Below are 19086 nucleotides of genomic sequence, written 5' to 3' on the forward strand. Positions count from 1 at the left end.
GTGTGTGTGTGTATGTGTACTATTGGTTCTGTTTCTCTAGAGAACCTAACACAAGGATTTTTTAAAATCTAAGACTGTGTTATTGGAAGAAACCTCTCCAGGAGTTCTACCTCCTCCTGCACTTCTAGCACCCCTCCCAAGTGGCTGTGCCTCTGTGTATGCTCCACCAGTGACAGGAAACTCACTGTGTCCCAAAGCTTTTCTTTTTTTGTTATTTTGGGTGACTCAGACTATAGAAAGCTGTCTTTAATATGAGTCAAAACCCTCCTCCCTCTGTCTTCTTCTGATACTGTGTACTTATACACATACATCTACTTCCAACTGAAGGTCACTTCTTACACATAGGATTCCTCATTCACCGAATGGCTCTTCAAGCGCTATTCAGAGCAGAGATAAGTGCCTGGTATCACTGTTCGTTCCTTGTTTGGAAACCCTGATTTCTCTCCCTCTACGTAGTTTCCTGGCACATGCGCCAACTGTGGTGTCTCTGGAGTTCCTAACCATGTATCTTCCTAGGGGCTGTGATACGGTTTGGCTGTGTCCCCACCCAACTCTCATCTTGAATTGTGGTTCTCATAATCCCCATGTGTCATGGGAGGGACCTGGTGGGAGGTAATTTAGTCATCAGGGTGGTTACCCCCATGCTGTTGAGTCTTTTCTGCCTGACGTGAATGTGATTCCCCATGGTATGGATCACATCTGACTTCCTGGCATGTCCCCAGGGCCTTGCTCCTAGCAGAGGCTTGGTTGAGTGCATTAATTAATAAGTGAGAAGAACCTATTTGACAGGGTGCTGCCCTTGAAGCCATGGCATAATTAATTAGCTGCCTCTAGTGAAGGCAAGGAATTGTCTAATTTAAGTTAAGCAGGAGGGAGACAGGTCAGATACAAGGAAGAACTTACAGACTCAGTACGTTGTTACACTAACGGGCAGCAGCAAACCAAACAAAGCCTGCAACTTCGAAAGGAGAGAGGAGGTAGCTTCTGTGGTGCCTTCCCCCGGTCGAGCACTGATCTGAGAGAGGAACAGAATGAGGATGGAGAGTTCAGTAAGCTCCCTGGGCCTGATCAGAGGCCTAGGATGGTGGCTGCGGGGCAGGTCAGGGCTCAGATGAGGCCCTGATGCAGTTCATGGTCACAACTCTGCAGCAGGAGCAAGTGAGGGAGGCTGGATGGCACCCTGGCTGGGGTTGTTTAGGGTGCTGCTCCCAAGAAGGAGAAACCGTGGATCCAGCACTTCCTAGGTGCCAGACACGGCACTAGATGCTTGGGACTTTATCGTGTTTCATCAGAGCAGCAGCATAGTGAGGGAAGTCTCGCTAGCCCCAGTTTGTAGAAGCAGCAGCTGTGGCTTAAATTTGAAATTTGAACACAGGTCTACTTCAGTTTTACTATGCTGTTACCTTTCTAGAATCAATGGGACAGAAAGATTTTTAAAAAGGAAAGTTCTGTGGTTCTCTCATTTGTTCTTACTGAGAAAATGCTCCTTTTTCCTGTTTCAGATGCCCTAGGTGTCTGCAGCTGCACAGCCAACATTTCTGGGTCACATGGCTCTGGGGTGAAGGATTCTGAAGCCCACGTTCTTGTAAGGGGAATGCAAGGAGGTTCTTTCTTGTTTCATGTGATCGAAAAGCCAGAAGTAGCTCTAGGAGCCAAGCTGGAGGAGGTCTTGTGCAGCATTGAACCTTAGTCAGACTACACAGCTGTGCTGCAAGTCCCCAGGGGTGGCAACTCTCAACCTGGTTCAGCCTCCAGGATAATTTCAAGCAGAGGGTCCATATGCCCAGCATGGCATCCCTAAGCATTGAGAACTTGGTCCCTGAGGACAGTGGGCAGTACCAGGCTCAGGTCAGCTTACCCGAAGAGAGAGCACTTACCCAGGCTTCACTTCTCACCATTTATGGAAAGTGGCAGCCCACACTATCGTCAGCTTGACACACCTCCTACTCTACCCTCCCCAGTTCAGACATGGACTAGGCCTTGCAGGGCGGAGTGCACCTCAGCTGGCTTCTACTACTGCTGTTGCCCCCTCATGATGAGCTCAAGCCAACCCTCTCTCTCTCTCTCTCTCTCTCTCTCTCTCTCTCTCTCTCTCTCTCTCACACACACACACACACACACACACACACACACTTCGACTTGCTGCAACATCCTGTTTTCCTATTTTGCTGCCAGAAGCTGAACATTTCTGTTCTTCTTTCCATTTCTTCTATATCAAGTCCTAATCTCCGCAAGGCACATGTTTGGCTCAAGCCTATTAGGTAAAGACCACGTATTCAACACATTCAGAAAAGTCAAAAAGAACAAACTATCAATAATTTTAAAAATATGACTCCATTGATGTGTAAAAATAAATATCACTTAAACATTTAAAATAACCTTTGAAAGTACAATAAAAAAAAAGCGAGAGAACAAAATAAAAAATCACTCAGTAACCTAACCTAACACAGAGCTGTTCAATAGCATTTTCAATAGTGACAGAAATGTCCCATATTTGTGCCGCACAGTACAGTGGCCACCAGTCATCTATATATTTAAAATGGGACTAACATGAATGAGAAACTGAATGTTTAATTTTAGTTTATTTAATATTAGCCATTCTTTCATTCTATACCTAATACATTCAATTCAATATAGTTCATGTCTTTGAGACCCCATTCCTCATCTTAAGAACAAACCTCGCAGCTCAGGACCTTCCTACATGGGAGACAAGATACAGAGCTACACAAATAAGAGAAGAACAGTGGCCAAACCTGTAAGTCTCCCTTGGAACCCGCAAGTAAACTGCAGAAGCTAGAAAGTATGTGCTGCAATCTGACAAAATTAATGGCCTCCACTTCGAGTGAGAGTGGCTGTGATTGGAGTGCACGGCTTCGCCTCTTCCTAGGTAGATGAGTAAGCTGCGGTCAGGTGGCAAACTTTTACATTTTTCTTTTGTTTTCTTTTTCCTTTTAGCTGTTTTCATAGCAATTTCTTCCAGTAGGAAATTGTAATTTTTCTGTGGTCACATCTATTGAACCCTCGTATTTATTATTTCCGGCTTTGGAGATGAGCTTAAAAAACTATTTTCCACTCATGACTATGAAAATATTAACCAATTACTTTCATCATATTTATTCTTTTCTTTTTTAGAATAAATATTATACATATTTATTCTAATTTTTCTAATCAGTGATGTGGTCAAAACACTCATGCGTCCTACTCACAGAAATTTTTTTTCTTTCTCTTTCATTCTTTCTCTCTCTCTTTCTTTCTTTCTTCTTCTTCTTCCTCCTCCTCCTCCTTCCTCTTGTGATTATACTGAGCCCACCCAGATAATCCAGGATAATTTGCATCTCAAGACCCTTGAACTTGATGACATCTGCAAAGTCCCTTTTCTGTAAGGTTATACTGGCATGGGGTCCAGGAATTAGTGCAGAGCCACAATCTCAGAAAGAAAATGAGAGTGGAAAATGAAGACAGATCATCTTGGTCTAAACCCAGGGATATTCTAGAAAACAGAGGTTAGAGACATAAGAAAGAAACTAAGGAGAAAGAAAAGGATGGTGCAGGGTGATTGGAGGTGCAGGCGGTTCCAAGGAAGGATATGTTAATTGCTGCTGACACATCAAGGAAAATGAGGACTGATCGTTGACCATTGGATTTAGCAACATGGACTTTCCTGCTGACCTGGACCTGAGCAATTTTAATGGAGAAGTGGGGGCAATGCATGACAGGAAGAATTCAAGACAGAAGAGACTTTTCCAAAAAAAAGCATACCAATGGTTAACGTGCAACGTGCAAAGATGCTCAATGATATTAGTCATTTGGGAAATGAATATCAAAAGCACAGTGAGTTACCACTTCACACACACTCAGAAGGCAATAACCAAAGAAAGGAACAATAACAAGACTTGGGGAGGATTTGAAGACGTCCTCTCACATTGCTGGTGGAGTGTAAAAATGGTGAAGGTGAAGGTGAAAAATGTCAATGATAGGGAAAGAATCTTTGCCCAAGTGTAAGTGCATCTTGGGGAGGTGTCTCAGAATGTGAACAGGGCATGGGTACGCTGTGGAACTGTGGCTATGAGATCAGAGTACACAGACAAGGGGCAGCTGAAACTGGACCAGCACTAAGAAAGGCAGGCGTCTGCAGGCTTCAGGCTCAGAGTGTAGTCCTGGGAGTGCCAGATCCTTTGGCTTCCTCCGGTTGAATGATCTTAATGGCCCTGCCTGGACAATGATAATGAACCTCACTGTAGACAGCAGTGAGCGGCTCCTCTTTTTCCAGATAGTGTTCACCAATGCCCTAGAATACAAGACAGAGGGTGGTTGGATCAGCTGAGGGACAGAATGAATCTGGAGGGACCCACAGAGCCAGTACCCACTGCCATGCACTGCTTATGAATTCCTCTAAAGTGTAAATTTTCTTAGTAAATGCTGGTGATTTTCCAGATATAGATAAATAGGCAGTGGGGTCAGAAATGGCAGGTCCTGGAATTAAAGCCCAAGGCTGGGCAGAGAGACCTGGGAGTTCCCATGGTGGCCAGTGCCCCGGCACTCACCTTGTCCTTGCCCTTCTGAGACACTGGCAGCCTGAGATCTTCGTAGGGGTTGACATCATCGAACCCATGGTTCTCCTGCAGTTCTCCACCTGAGGAAATCAAAGCTTGAATCTGTGCCTTAGAACCCTGTATCTCTCCCCACTGCCATGAACCCCGAGGCCAAGAACACGCCCATCATCCCTCTGCAGAGTCCACTCCCCGGGAGAAAAATTCAGGAGAAAGGAAGCTGAGGTTCTAGTGAGGGAGGGGAGGCGTCTGGATATGGAAGGACAAATGCAACTTGCCTCTTCTTATCTTCATCTTCTTTTTCTTCCTACATGTCTTCAAAAGATACAGCCCAGTTCCCAGGACCAACATCACACCCACAACATCCCCTAGGAGGCCTGGCAGCAGTCTAACCGTGTCCTGTTTGTGTGGATCTGTTTCTGTCACATGGGGAGAGTAGAAAACATTAAGGCAGGACATAACTTGACACACCCATTGCCAAGAGGAAACACAGAGAAAACAGGGAGAGCAGTGGGAAGGAGCCTGGTGCAGAAGCTGCAGAGGGAGGAGCATGGCAGTTCCATTCATTCAACCGGTTAGGAGCTGCTGCTTGATGCCAGGGATGCTGAGATGCACAAGACAATGTCCTCAGCAGCCCAGCACACAGGAGGGAAGACGGAAAATACCAGTTGCCAGAGAGGGATTGCAGCTGCAATAGAGGTTTCCACCTTGTACGAGGTCTTCAGGGAGGGCCTCCTAGAGGAGGTTCTGGCTAAACCGAGGTTTAAGGGGGGAGCATGAGATTATCAGATATTTAGGGTGGGGCATTCCAGGAAGTAGGAGCACCAAGGTCAGGAAACGGGTGTCAAGACACCAGCGCTGGGAGTTACTGGCACCCCACTGCAGCAGAAGAGGGGCAGGGCAGGGAGAAGCTGTGGCAAGGAGAGTCAGAGGGAGGCAGGAGTCTGTGCCCAGAGGGCCTGTGGTCACGCTAAATGCTGAGCACTCCAGGATGGGGGTCAGTGGAGGAGGTGGCAGCTCATTTAAAGTGATGCTGACACATCAGATACCCCAGAAGCTCCTGAAGGAAGGATTGGAGAGGATCAGCCTGCACACAGGGTATCAGGTCATTCATTCGTTCAGTGAACACTGAGTGTGAGCAGACATTGGTAGGAGCTGTGCTCGGCACAGGGATCAAAGTAAAACATCAAGGTGTTGTAGTCTACAGGGCAGACAGTGACATAAACACCCCATTACTGCTCAGTGTTGAGTGCCATGGACAGCTCCCTAAGGAGGTAGGGCCTGAAGGCAGGACCAGATACATCATTTTCAGGGCACTGTGCAATGCAAATTTAAATTCCCTTGATTAAAAACTAAAACCTTCAAGGAAGAAATGACAGAGTTTTAACCAATTGTGGAATCCTGTGAAGTGTGGGACCCTGTGTGACAGCATCTGTCTTGCGCCCACAAAGCCGGTCATAGCTTAGAGGAATACTTGGAAAGGAATAAAAGAGGAAGTGTCGGCCATTGGGTGTGGGAGGGCTGATGATCAGAAGCCCAGAAGCTTATGAAAAGCAGGACATATTTGGGGAAATAAAAGCAAGTAGTTTGGTGTGAAGTGCATAGGTGAGGCCGGACACATGGGCAGGGGAGCATCTGAGCCCTGAATTCCATGGGGGAGTAACTGGAGGCCAGATCCCACAGATGACACAGGAAACAACCTAATTTGACCCACTTTCCCCAAAGCCCACTCTTGATGTTCAGTGGAGGATAGATGGAGTGGGAGAGCTCCTGGAAGGCTGCTGTCTGCATCGGCAGGAACATGGTGGGGGTGCAGCGAGGAAGGTATGGATGGGAAGGATGTTTAAAGGTAGGACTAAGGTGGATGTGACTCCCACACTGCTGTGTGTGGTGAGCAGGTGGAAGGCGGTGTTTACGCACATGGTGGAGAAGAGAGCCCAGAACCCTCAGACCCTAGTGCTAGCTGAACTCAGCAGCTCCTCTTATCCTGCAGGCTACACTCACCACTCACCTTGGACACACACTTTCCTAAGATCTAAGATTGCAGCTTTCTTATCCACCTGGTTGCTGACCACACAGGTGAGGTGGGTGTTGCACTGGCACAGGGGCAGGCTCACAGCCAGGGTCCAGGGATTCAGGGCTGGTCCTGGTGTTTCGCTCTGCTCCAGCTCTCTGATGAGGCCCTTGCTCTCCCAGGTCACTTTCAGGTCCTTGGTGGCCCCTGGAGCCCTGCACTGCAGGGTTATGTTACACAAGCCTGGTGTGATAGAGAGTAACTTGGCCAGGATTCCAGGATGAGGCACAGGCTCTGGAGAAGAAGGGGACAGATGAGTGGAATCTCACATGTATGGAATGCCAACAGCCTCTAGCAGGTGAAAAAGGTAAAATAACAAGTTCTCTTCTGGAGTTTCCAGAAAGAACACGGCCCTGCCACCACCTTCATTTTAGCTCACGGAGACTGTGTCAGACCTCTGGCTTATAGCACAGTGAGATAATAAATTTTTCTTGCTTTCAGCCAATAATTTTTGGCAATTTGTTACATCAGTGGTAAAAAAAACTACTATACAAATTAAGTAACATTAATCATATATAGGATGATTAATGTTACTGGAAAAATTGCTATTTTCCCAAATTTCCATTTCCTCTCCCAAAACACTAAAAGAATTTCATTCCCTAGTGTGAATCTTAGCTCTGCTATCTCTGGGGACCTTGTGTGCCTTAATTTTGGTGGAGAAAATCGGCTCTGAAGGCTGCTGTCTGAATGGAACCCTGTATGGGGCCTATGTGACACTCTAGGGACAAAAACCCAGAGAAGCCAGAGGATGGGGGAGGGGTGTCCTCACCATAGACAGTCAGGTAGAAAACCTGGGCAAGCACTTTTCCCCGAGTTGAGCGGATCATGGCCACGTACTGCCCACTGTCTTCAGGGGCTAGGTTCTCAATCCTCAGAGACCACATGCTGGGCACATGGACCCTCTGCTTGAACTTGTCCTGGAAGGTAAACCAGATTGGAGAGTCGGCTCCCCTGTAGACTTGCAGCACCTGCGTGTGATTTGATGGAGTGCCCAAAACCCATGAAACCTCCTGCAGCTCGGCTTCTACAACTACTCTGAGCTTCTCGATCACATTAAACAAGACAGAACCGCCTTGGATCCCCTTCAGATGAATGGGTTTTCTAGAATCCTCCAAGGCAGAGCCATGTGCTTCAGAAGTGTAGGTTTCAGTGCTGCAGACACCTAGGGCATGGAGACAGGAAATGTGAGTATTTTCTCATCAGGAACAAATGAGAGAAACACAGAACTTTGGTTCACAGTGACCGAAATCCATCCAAATCCTCCCTTGATTCTGCAAGGGCTGCCTAGTATAGTGGATTTGAAGCAATTCTGGAATCAAGTCCTGGTTCTAGTGGAGTGTGATCTTGAACAGGTTCCTGAACCCCCTGATCTTCAGTTTTCTTACCTGCCCCATAGTGACAGTAAGGATCAAATGAGATCCTAGATCAAAAGCACCTAGCACATTTTCTGACGTATGCTAAGTGCATAACTGCAGGAGGCAGCTTCTAACGTGGCTCCCAAGGATGCGTCCCCATTGTGTGCACAGCCCTGTGTAATGTCTGCCCCTGGAGTATGGGCGGCACTGATTACTTGCAAATGCAGCAAAAGTGATGGAGTGTCCCTTCTGTCTGGCTCACACCCTCTGTCTCCGTCACTCTCTCCTGCTCAGGCTGATGAAGCCAGCTACCACGTTGTGAGCTGCTCTGTGGAGAGGCCCACATGGCAGGGAGCTGGGGGCAGCCTCAGCCAACACCTTCATTCCAGTCTCTGCGAACCTGAGTGACAGGACCCACCTGAACCACACCCGGATGCTGATCTCCATAAACTGTGAGACAATGCCCCTTATTGTGTTAAGGGCCTGAGTTCTAGGGTAACAGCTCACACAACAATACATAACTAAGGCAAAGATAAAGGTTGCTTTCCTTTGCCTTTTCTTCTAGGAGGGTAACTAGTCAGGATAGGATAGGGCAGGATAGGACGGGAAGTGAATTAGACAGGTTGTCTTGTGGCAACAAACAATTACAAAAGTCAGAGCCTAAGAACAAGAGAAATTTGTATATTACTCACACTACATGTCCCACAAGAGATAGTGAAGGAAGGGTCATGTCACTCATGGGTGAGGGCTCCACACCTTGTAGAAGCTCCATATGGACCCTACAGCCTCCTCACAGCCTCCTCAGCCCCGACGGTAGGGAAAGGAGGAGACCAGAGAGGCACCTGTGGGGTGTTCACTGCACTGCAGAAGTGGTGTAATCTCTGCCCATATTTTCTGGACAGAACTAGTCAGGAGACCCTGCTAACTGCCAGGGGTTGAAAGTGTGGGGGAGCAGATGGACTGTTTGGTGGCACTGTGTCCGTGCCACCAAGAAAGCACCTCCCTATGCAATGCCCATGAGGTCCCTGATTAGTCTCCCTCAGTTGCCATCTCCCACAGAGCCCTGACCAGTGGGCACAGCTGCCTCAGCTCCGCCTCCCTCTGAGCCCTTTATTGGCCACCAGGAACAGCCACAATGAACCTAGAGACCTCTGTACTTCCTGGGGACCAGGTGGGACCAATCTGGACCAGGTCCATCTGGGTTTGTTGCTGGGTGGCAGAGTACCCAGTGTTCTCTCTAATGAGTAAATTCCTCCCCATTTCAAGCCTGTACCATTCTGCTGTCCTTATACCCATCCCTGGCTCTCACTGAAAGCAAATAGCTCATGTCAATCCTTAGATGTGGAAGCGTTTCAAATATTTGTTTCCAGTTATACACTAACTCAGTTCACCAGCCCTTCCTCTGGGCTAGGCTTCACCCCCTCCCTTCAGCTCGCTCAAGGGACTGGGCTCCACCCGAGGCTCAGCACCCCTTAGCACCAGGGCCACAGGCCTTTAGGATCCACATCCGCCGGTTAATGGGTTTGTCAGTCCATTTTTGCATTGCTATAAAGAAATACCTAACACTAGGTAATTTATAAAGAAAAGATATCTAATTGGCTCACAGTTCTGCAGGCTGTACAGAAGTGTAGAGCCAGCATCTGCTCCTGGTAGGGGCCTCAGGAAGCTCACAGTCATGGTGGAAGGCAAAGGAGAGCCAGCGTATTACATGGTCAGAGCAAGAGCAAGAGAGACAGGGAGGAAGATGGCCAAATAGGAACAGCTCTGGTCTGCAGCTCCCAGTGAGATCAATGCAGAAGGCGGGTGATTTCTGCATTTCTAACTGAGGCACCCAGCTCATCTCACTGAGAGTGGTTAGACAATGATTGCAGCCCTTGGAGGGTGATCTGCAAGCACAAGAGTTTGGGGAACTCCCTCCCCTAGCCAAGGGAAGCCGTGAGGGACACTGCTATGCAGGATGGTGTTTCTGGCCCAGATACTATGCTTTTCCCATCGTTGTCACAACCTGCAGACCAGGAGATTCCCTCGGCTTCCTATGCCACCAGAGCCCTGGGTTTCAAGCACAAAACTGGGCACCCATTTGGGCATATTTTTTCATATCCCAGCTGCAGGAGTTTTTTTTCGTATCCTAGTGGCACCTGGAACATCAGCAGACAGAATGGTTCACTTTCCTGGAAAGGGGACTAAAGCCAGGGAGCCAAGTGGTCTAGCTCGGAGGATCCCACCTCCACAGAGCCCAGCAAGCTGAGATCCACTGGCTTGAAATTCTTGCTGCCAGCACAGCAATCTGAAGTCGACCTGGGACACTCAAGCTTGGTGTGGGGAGGGGTGCCTGCCATTACTGAGGCACTTGAGTAGATGTTTTTTTCCTCACAGTGTAAACAAAGCCACTGGAAAGTTCAAACTAGGCAGATCCCACTGCAGCTTGACAAAGCCGCTATAGCCAGACTGCCTCTCTAGAGTCCTCCTCTTTGGGCTGGGCATCTCTGAAAGAAAGACAGAAGCTCCAGTCAGAGGCTTTTAGATAAAATGCCCATCTCCCTGGGGCACAGCACCTGAAGGAATGGGCAGCTGTGGGCTCAGCTTGAGCAGACTTAAATGTTCCTGCCTGCCACCTCTGATAAGAGTGGCGGATCTCCCAGCACAGTGCTTGAGCTCTGCTAAGGGACAGATTGTCTCCTCAAGTTGGTCCCTGACCACCATGCCTCCTGACTGGGAGACACCTCGCAGCAGGGGTTGACAGACACCTCATACAGGAAAGCTCCAGCTGGCATCTGGTGGGCGCCCTTCTGAGATGAAACTTACAGAAGAAGGAACAGGAAGCAATCTTTGCTGTTCTGCAACCTCCATTGGTGAGACCCAGGCAAAGAGAATCTCCAGCAAACTCCATCAGACCTGCAGCAGAGGGCTCTGACTGTTAGAAGAAAAACTAACAAACAGAAAAAGATAACATCGACCTCAACAAAAAGGACATCCATAGAGAATCCCCATCTGAAGGTCACCAACATCAAAGATAAAAGGTAGATAAATCCATGAAGATAAAGAAAAACAGTGCAGGGCCGGGCGAGGTGGCTCACGCCTGTAATCCCAGCACTTTGGAAGGCTGAGGCAGGTGGATCATGAGGTCAAGAGATCGAGACCATCCTGGTCAACATGGTGAAACCCCATCTCTACTAAAAATACAAAAAATTAGCTGGGCATGGTGGTGCGTGCCTGTAATCCCAGCTACTCAGGAGGCTGAGCAGGAGAATTGCCTGAACCCAGGAGGTGGAGGTTGCGGTGAGCCGAGATCGTGCCATTGCACTCCAGCCTGGGTAACGAGTGAAACTCAGTCTCAAAAAAAAAAAAAAAAAAACAGTGCAAAAAGTCTGAAAATTCCAAGAACCAGAATACCTCTTCTCCTCCAAGTGATCATAACTCCTCACCAGCAAGAGAACAAAACTGGATGGAGAATGAGTTTGACAAATAGACAGAAGTGGGCCTCAGAGGGTGGGTAATAATAAATTCCTCCAAACTAAAGGAGCATGTTCTAACCCAATGCGTGGAAGCTAAGAACCTGGAGAAAAGGTTAGAGGAATTGCTGACTATAATAGCATTTAGAGAAGAATATAATGACCCGATGGAGCTGAAATATACAGCACGAGAACTTCGTGAAGCATTCGTAAGTATCAATGGCTGAATTGATCAAGCAGAAGAAAGAATATTAGAGACTGAAGATTAACTTAATGAAATAAAGCATGAAGACAAGATTAGATAAAAAGAGTGAAAAGGAATGAACAAAGCCTCCAAGTAATATGGGTCTATGTGAAAAGACCAAAGCTGTGTTTGATCGGTGTACGTGAAAGTTCCGGGGAGAATGGAACCAAGTTGGAAAACACTCTTCAGGATATTATGCAGAAGAACTTCCCCAACCAAGCAAGACGGGCCAACATTCAAATTCAGGAAATACAGAGAACACCATAAAAATACTCCTTGAGAAAAACAACCTCAAGACACATAATCGTCAGATTCACCAAGGTGGAAATGAAGGAAAAAATGTTAAGGGCAGCCAGAGAGGAAGGTTGGGTTACCCACAAAGGGAAGCCCATCAGACTAATAGTGGATCTCTCTGCAGAAACCCTACAAGGCAGAAGACAGTGGGGGCCAATATTTAACATTATTAAAGGAAAGAGTTTTCAACCCAGAATTGCATATCCTGCCAAACTAAGCTTCAAAAGTGAAGGAAAAATAAAATCCTTTACAGACAAGCAAAAGCTGAGAGATTTTGTCACCACCCGGCCTGCCTTACAAGAGCTCCTGAAGGAAGCACTAAATAGGGAAAGGAAAAACCAGTACCAGCCACTCCAAAAACATACCAAACTGTAAAGACCATCAACATTGTGAAGAAACTGCTTGAACCAATGGGCAAAATAACCAGCTAGCATCATAATGACAGGATCAAATTCACACATAACAATATTAACCGTAAATGTAAATGGGATAAATGGCCCAATTAAAAGACATAGACTGGCAAATTGGATAAAGAGTCAAGACCCATTGGTGCGCTGTATTCGGAGACACATCTCATGTGCAAAGACACACATAGGCTCAAAATAAAATGATGGAGGAAGATTTACCAAGCAAATGGAAAGGAAAAAAAAGGAAGGGTTGCAATCCTAGTCTCTGATAAAACACATTTTAAACCAATGAAGATCAAAAGAGACAAAGAAGGGCATTACATAATGGTAACAAGATCAATGCAACAAGAAGAGCTAACTATTCTAAATATATATGCACCCAATGCAAGAACATCCAGATTCATAAAGCAAATTCTTAGAGACCTACAAAGAGACTTAGACTCCCACACAATAATAGTGGGAGACTGTAACACCCCACTGTCAATATTAGACAGATCAATGATACAGAAAATTAACAAGGATATTCAGGATTTGAACTCAGCTCTGGACCAAGAGGTCCTGACAGACATCTACAGAGCTCTCCACCCCAAATCAACAGAATATACATTCTTCTCATTACCACATCAAACTTATTCTAAAATCAACAACATAATTGGAAATAAAACACTCTCAGCAAATGCAAAAGAATGGAAATCAAAACAGTCTCTCAGATCACAGTTCAATCAAATTAGAACTCAGGATTAAGAAACTCACTCAAAACTGCACAACTACATGGAAAATGAACAACCTGCTCCTGAATGACTACTGGGAAAATAATGAAATTAAGGCAGAAATAAATACATCCTTTGAAACCAATGAGAACAAAGACACAATATACCAGAAACTCTGGGACACAGCTAAAGCAGTGTTTAGAGGGAAATTTATAGCAGTGAATGCCCACAGGAGAGAGCAGAAAAGATCTAAAATCAACACCTTAACATCACAGTTAAAAGAACTAGAGAAGCAAGAGCAAACAAATTCAAAAGTTAGTGGAAGAAAGGAAATAACTAAGATCAAAGCAGAACTGAAGGAGATAGGTACGCAAAAAAAAAAAAAAAAAAAAAAAGAAAGAAAGAAAAACCTTCAAAAAAATCAGTGAATACAGGAGGTGGTTCTTTGAAAAGGTTAACAAAATAGATAGACCACTAGCCAGACTAATAAAGAATAAAAGAAAAAAGAATCAAATAGACACAATAAAAATGATAAAGAGGATATCACCTCCGAGCCCAAAGAAGTACAAACTGCCATCAGAGAATACTAAAAACACCTCTATGCAAATAAACTAGAAAATCTAGAATAAATAGATAAATTCCTGGACACATACAACCTCCCAAGACTAAATCAGTAAGAAGTCGAATCCCTGAATAGACCAATAACAAGATCTGAAGTGGAGGCAGTAATTAATAGCCTACCAACCAAAATAATAATAATAATAATAATAATAATAATAATAATAATAAAAAGCCCAGGATCAGACAGATTCACAGCCGAATTCTATGGAGGTACAAAGAGGAGTTGGTACCATTCTTTCTGAAACTATTCCAAATAATAGATAAAGAGGGACTCCTCCCTAACTCATTTTATGAGGCTAGCATCATTCTGATACCAAAACTTGGCAGAGACATAACAAAAATAAAATAAAATTTTAGGCCAATATCCCTGATGAACATCGATGAGAAAATCCTCAATAAAATATTGGCAAACCAAACACAGCAACACATCCAAAAGCTTATCCACCACAATCAAGTCAGTTTTATCCCTGGGAGACAAGGGTGATTCAACATATGCAAATCAATAAACGTAATCTATCACATAAACAGAACCAATGACAAAAAACACATGGTTATCTCAATAGATGCAGAAAAAGCCTTCAATAAAATTCAACACTCCTTCATGCTAAAAACTCTCAATAAACTAGGTATTGATGAAACATATTTCAAAATAATAAGAGCTATTTATACAAACCCACAGCTAATATCATACCAAATTAGCATAAGCTGGAAGCATTCCCTTTGAAAATCAGCACGAGACAAAAATGTCCTCTCTCACCATTCCTATTCAATATAATATTGGAAGTTCTGGCCAGGGCAATCAGGCAAGAAAAAGAAATAAAGGGTATTCAAATAGGAAGAGAGGAAGTCAAATAGTCTCTGTTTGCAGATGACATGATTGTATATTTAGAAAACCCCATCGCCTCAGCCCAAAAATATTTTTCTTTTTTTTTTTTAGACAGAGTCTCAGTCCATCACCAGGCGTCAGGCTGGAGTGCAGTGGTGTGACCTTGGCTCACTGCAACCTCCGCCTCCCCAGGTTCAAGCAATTCTCCTGCCTCAGCCTCCCGAGTAGCTGGGACTACAGGCACGTGCCACCACGCCCAGTTAATTTTTTTGTATTTTTAGTAGAGACGGAATTTCACCATGTTGGCCAGGATGGTCTCAATCTCTTGACCTCGTGATTCGCCCACCTTGGCCTCCCAAAATGCTGGGATTACAGGCGTGAGCCACCGCGCCTGGCCCAGCCCAAAAATCTTTAAGGTGATAAACTTCAGCTAAGTCTCAGGATACATAATTAATGTGCAAAAATCACAAGCATTCCTATACACCAATAATAGACAGAGAGACAAATCATGAGTGAACTCCCATTCACAATTGCTACAAAGAGAATAAAATACCTAGGAATACAACTCACAAGGGATGTGAAGGACCTCTTCAAGGAGAACTACAAACCACTGCTCAAGGAAACAAATAGAAAAACATTCCATTCTCATGGATAGAAAGAATCAATATTGTGAAAATGGCCATACTGTCCAAAGTAATTTATAGATTCAACGCTATCCTCATCAAGCTACAATTGATTTTTTTTCACAGAATTAGAAAAAACTACCTTAAATGACACCGTACATCTACAACCATCTGATCTTCAACAAACCTGACAAAAACAAGCAATGGGAAAAGGATTTCTTATTTAATAATGGTGTTAGGAAAACTGGCTAGTCACATGCAGAAAACTGAGACTGGACCCCTTCCTTACACCTTATACAAAAATTAACTCAAGATGGATTAAAGACTCAAATGTAAGACCTAAAACCATAAAAACCCCAGAAGAAAACCTAGGCCATAACATTCAGGACATAGGCACGGGCAAAGACTTCATGATTAAAACACCAAAAGAAATGGCAACAAAAGCCAAAATTGACAAATCTGATCTAATTCAACCAAAGAGCTTCTGCACAGCAAAAGAAATTATCATCAGAGATCAGAGTGAACAGACTACCTACAGAATGGGAGAAAATTTTTGCAATCTACCCATCTGGCAAAGGGTTAATATCCAGAATCTACAAAGAACTTAAACAAATTTACAAGAAAAAAAAACAATTCCATCAAAAAGTTGGCGAAGGATATGAACAGACACTTCTCAAAAGAAGACATTTATGCTGCCCACAAACATGAAAAAAAAGCTTGTCACTGGTCATCAAAAAAAACAGTGAGAATGTGGTTTTGAAAAATGTGGTTTTGAAATGATTCAAAACCACAGTGAGATACCATCTCACGCTAGTTAGAATGGCGATCATTAAAAAGTCAGGAAACAACAGATGCTGGAGAGAATGTGGAGAAATAGGAATGCTTTTACATTGTTGGTGGGAGTGTAAATTAGTTCAACGGTTGTGGAAGACAGTGTGGCAATTCCTCAAGGATCTAGAACCAGAAATACCATTTGACCCAGCAATCTTATTATTGGGTATATACCCAAAGGATTATAAATTATTTTACTATAAAGACACATGCACACATATGTATTGTAGCACTGTTCACAATAGCAAGGACTTGGAACCAACCCAAATGTCTGTCAATAATAGACTGGACAAAAAAAATGTGGCACATATACACCATGGAAGACCCTGCAGCTATAAAAAGGATGAGTTTATGTCCTTTGCAGGGACATGGATGAAGCTGGAAACTATCATTCTCAGCAAACTAACACAGGAACACCTCCCTCCCTCCCTTCCTTCCTTCTCTTTCTTTCTTTCTTTTTTTTTTTTTTGAGACGGAGTTTCGCTCTTGTTACCCAGGCTGGAGTGCAATGGCGTGATCTCGGCTCACCACAACCTCCGCCTCCTGGGTTCAGGCAATTCTCCTACCTCAGCCTCCCGAGTGACTGGGACTACAGGCGTGCACCACCATGCCCAGCTAATTTTTGTATTTTTAGTAGAGACGGGGTTTCACCTTGTTGACCAGGATGGTCTCGATCTCTTGACCTCGTGATCCATCCGCCTCGGCCTCCCAAAGTGCTGGGATTATAGGCGTGAGCCACCGCGCCCAGTCCCTTCTCTTTCTTTCTTTAGTAATCCTCCAACTCCAGTGCCTATAGAGAAAACTCTACACAGTTAGACATATTTCCAGGTAAACAACATTGTAGAAGTGGAGAAAGCCTGTATTTTGCTGTTGATAAAAAGGGGATCTAACCCCTTTCTATTGCAAAGCTCATTTTTCCTTCAAGACCTCCTGTGGTACAAGTGCTCTCTAATCCATTAGATTTCATATAATTCCCTGCAAGTTCAATTAGTGTCTGGGATAGAAAAGCAAAAAATTATAGCAAGAACAGCTTCCATCAAAATTCATATGCACTAGATCTTATTTTCTCATTTTAAAATTTAATTTTATTATACATGCAACCATATAATTGTTCATAAAATAATGAATGTGATAAACAGCCTAGATTAGGACAGTTTTTTTTCAGTTCACTTTTTGCTTAACTTTCTTTATTCTCTACTTTCTCCCCCTGTGTTCTCCTCCTCAATTTTATGCCCTCCTGTAGCCCATGTTGGCAATCTACTGATTCCTTCCACATTTTTAGCACAGTCTTAGAAACATGTAGATGCATAAACACTTAAGTTTTGGTGGCCGCGTTTCCTTTTATAAAGTGAAGATTCTATTGGGTTTAGTTTCCTGAATCTTGCTGATGGAAATCTATGCACCTTACTTCATGGAAGTTGAACATTCCTTCTGGACAACTAGAGCATTTGTTTTTGTAAGCCTCCATAGTACGCCATGGTGCAGATACTCTTCCACTTGTTCACGTGTTCCTGAATTGATAGGCCCCTCCTGTTTCTTTCCAGGGTTTTTTCTAGAGCAGTGGTGTGATAAACATGGTTTCATCTGAGGGTCTGAGCAGCATTTCTGAGTGTAGGAAAAGGCAACTCCCAGGGATGTGAAGGGCGCCTGCTATAGACACATTTTACACAAAGATCCGTTCTTTTTAACTTTTAAAATGAACACGAATGCAAATTACAAACAAGATTTTAAGACTGAGACGCCTAAGGGCTTTCTCCTTTGTGACGATTTGCTTGGAGATCCGCCCTAGGCGCAGGCAGTGGGTGACGGTTCTTTCAGTGCAGCCAAGACAGCCCTGGCTCAGAGTTCCCAGCCTCCTCACCACCAAAAGGACTTTTCGTTCCTTCCATCTCAGGACCCAAACCAAACATGTTGCATTTGTAAATCATAACAGAGTGTTTTTCTCTTTTGTTGCCCAAAGACATCAGAGGCTGAACAGCCCACCCGATGGTCAGGGCCCAGCTAGCCCAGCCCCGTCCATTGCCCTCCCTTCCCAGGGACCATGCCACTCACTGAGGAAGAGGCTGATGAATACCAGGAGCCCAGAGGCCCAGCAGAAGAACCGGTTCTTGGAGTGCGACCCCATGGCAGGCTGCCTGCTGGCCTGTTCAGCTGCAGCAGAAACAGAACAGGGAATGAGGTAAGAAATGAGGACAAGCTTCAGCACAGGAGCCCTGCACATTCTTCCCTGCTTCAAGGGCAGGGCCAGTAAGTTACTACTGGGGATACCGGGGAGACAGCCCTCAAATCTAGAGAAAGCCATTCAGCTCTTTCATCCCCTCCCAGTCCCTACAGTATCACATTCAGTGGATATGTAATTGCAGAAGAAATAAAGGTACAACCTCATTCTGTGATGTTCCTTGCAGTGCATTAGACAGGCCCTTTTCTCTCGGGCACAGCCAGCCTGGAATTCTCTCACACACCCTCCCGTGACACTTACCTGCTTCCCTGGGTTCACAGCTGTGCCCCAGGTGGCCCTGGTCACCAGTGTCAGCCTACGGTCAGGCACAGAAGTCAACCACTTTACAGCAAGACTGGACTGTGCCCTTCCTAAACTTGGTGACTTTCCTTTGTCCCTACCCCATATAATAAGTTAAATTTCTTTTTTGATTTTTCAAAAACTTCAACTCTCAGTTGCCTGGGTAAGAAACTGGAAGCAAAAGAACGAATCTCCTTTGGAGGGTGTTAACGCCCCACATCTCCAATGCAAATACCAGCATTTACCTGTGCAGGCGGCTATGTGGTTTCTCAGCTGCTAGCGGTCATCGCCTCTCTACACACTCAGGGTAGGGAAAATCCCCTACAGAAGCTGACAGGCTCTTGGCTGCATCATAACTAGGAGTTTCCCTTTCAGCCTGTGTCAGCTCTGCTCCCGGTATTTCAAAGGGGTGGGGCAGAGAAAGGAACACTCCCTCTGCCACAGCCTCAGCAGCCTGAAACTCACCACCACCTGCTGAGGCTCACGTCATGTCCTCTTCTCTCCTGACCTGGATACCCCAGGACATTCAAGAACTCCCCCTCCCATTACCCTGAGGGAGGAGCACCATCTTCTTAACCCCA

General features: G+C 45.1%; 1 protein-coding gene across 1 annotated transcript; it reads right to left on the reverse strand.

Annotated features, from left to right (window-relative positions):
* Positions 1–2580: 2580 nt before the first annotated feature.
* On the reverse strand, positions 2581–18858 carry LOC105715547 (SLAM family member 5-like). The gene is made up of 7 exons (XM_012449968.3): positions 18751–18858; positions 18040–18138; positions 7394–7786; positions 6562–6858; positions 4829–4969; positions 4545–4633; positions 2581–4288 (listed from the first exon to the last, which is right to left on the reverse strand). The coding sequence occupies exons 2-7, from the start codon at positions 18110–18112 to the stop codon at positions 4145–4147; spliced, it is 1137 nt and encodes a 378-aa protein (XP_012305391.3). The 5' UTR covers positions 18113–18138; positions 18751–18858; the 3' UTR covers positions 2581–4144.
* Between the last annotated feature and the right edge of the window lie 228 nt (positions 18859–19086).

This window comes from Aotus nancymaae, unplaced genomic scaffold, assembly GCF_030222135.1.
Source record: "Aotus nancymaae isolate 86718 unplaced genomic scaffold, 86718_ANA_hifiasm-v0.15.2.pri h1tg000108l, whole genome shotgun sequence".
Taxonomy (NCBI): Eukaryota; Metazoa; Chordata; class Mammalia; order Primates; family Aotidae; genus Aotus; species Aotus nancymaae.

Coding starts and splice junctions, on each gene's coding strand:
- LOC105715547 (XM_012449968.3), bottom strand. CDS start 18,112: ATGGGGTCGCACTCCAAGAACCGGTTCTTCTGCTGGGCCTCTGGGCTC. Junction 7,787..18,039: donor ATTCATCAGCCTCTTCCTCA/GTGAGTGGCATG, acceptor TCCATGCCCTAG/GTGTCTGCAGCACTGAAACC. Junction 4,970..6,561: donor TAGGAAAGTGTGTGTCCAAG/GTGAGTGGTGAG, acceptor CCCATGTGACAG/AAACAGATCCACACAAACAG.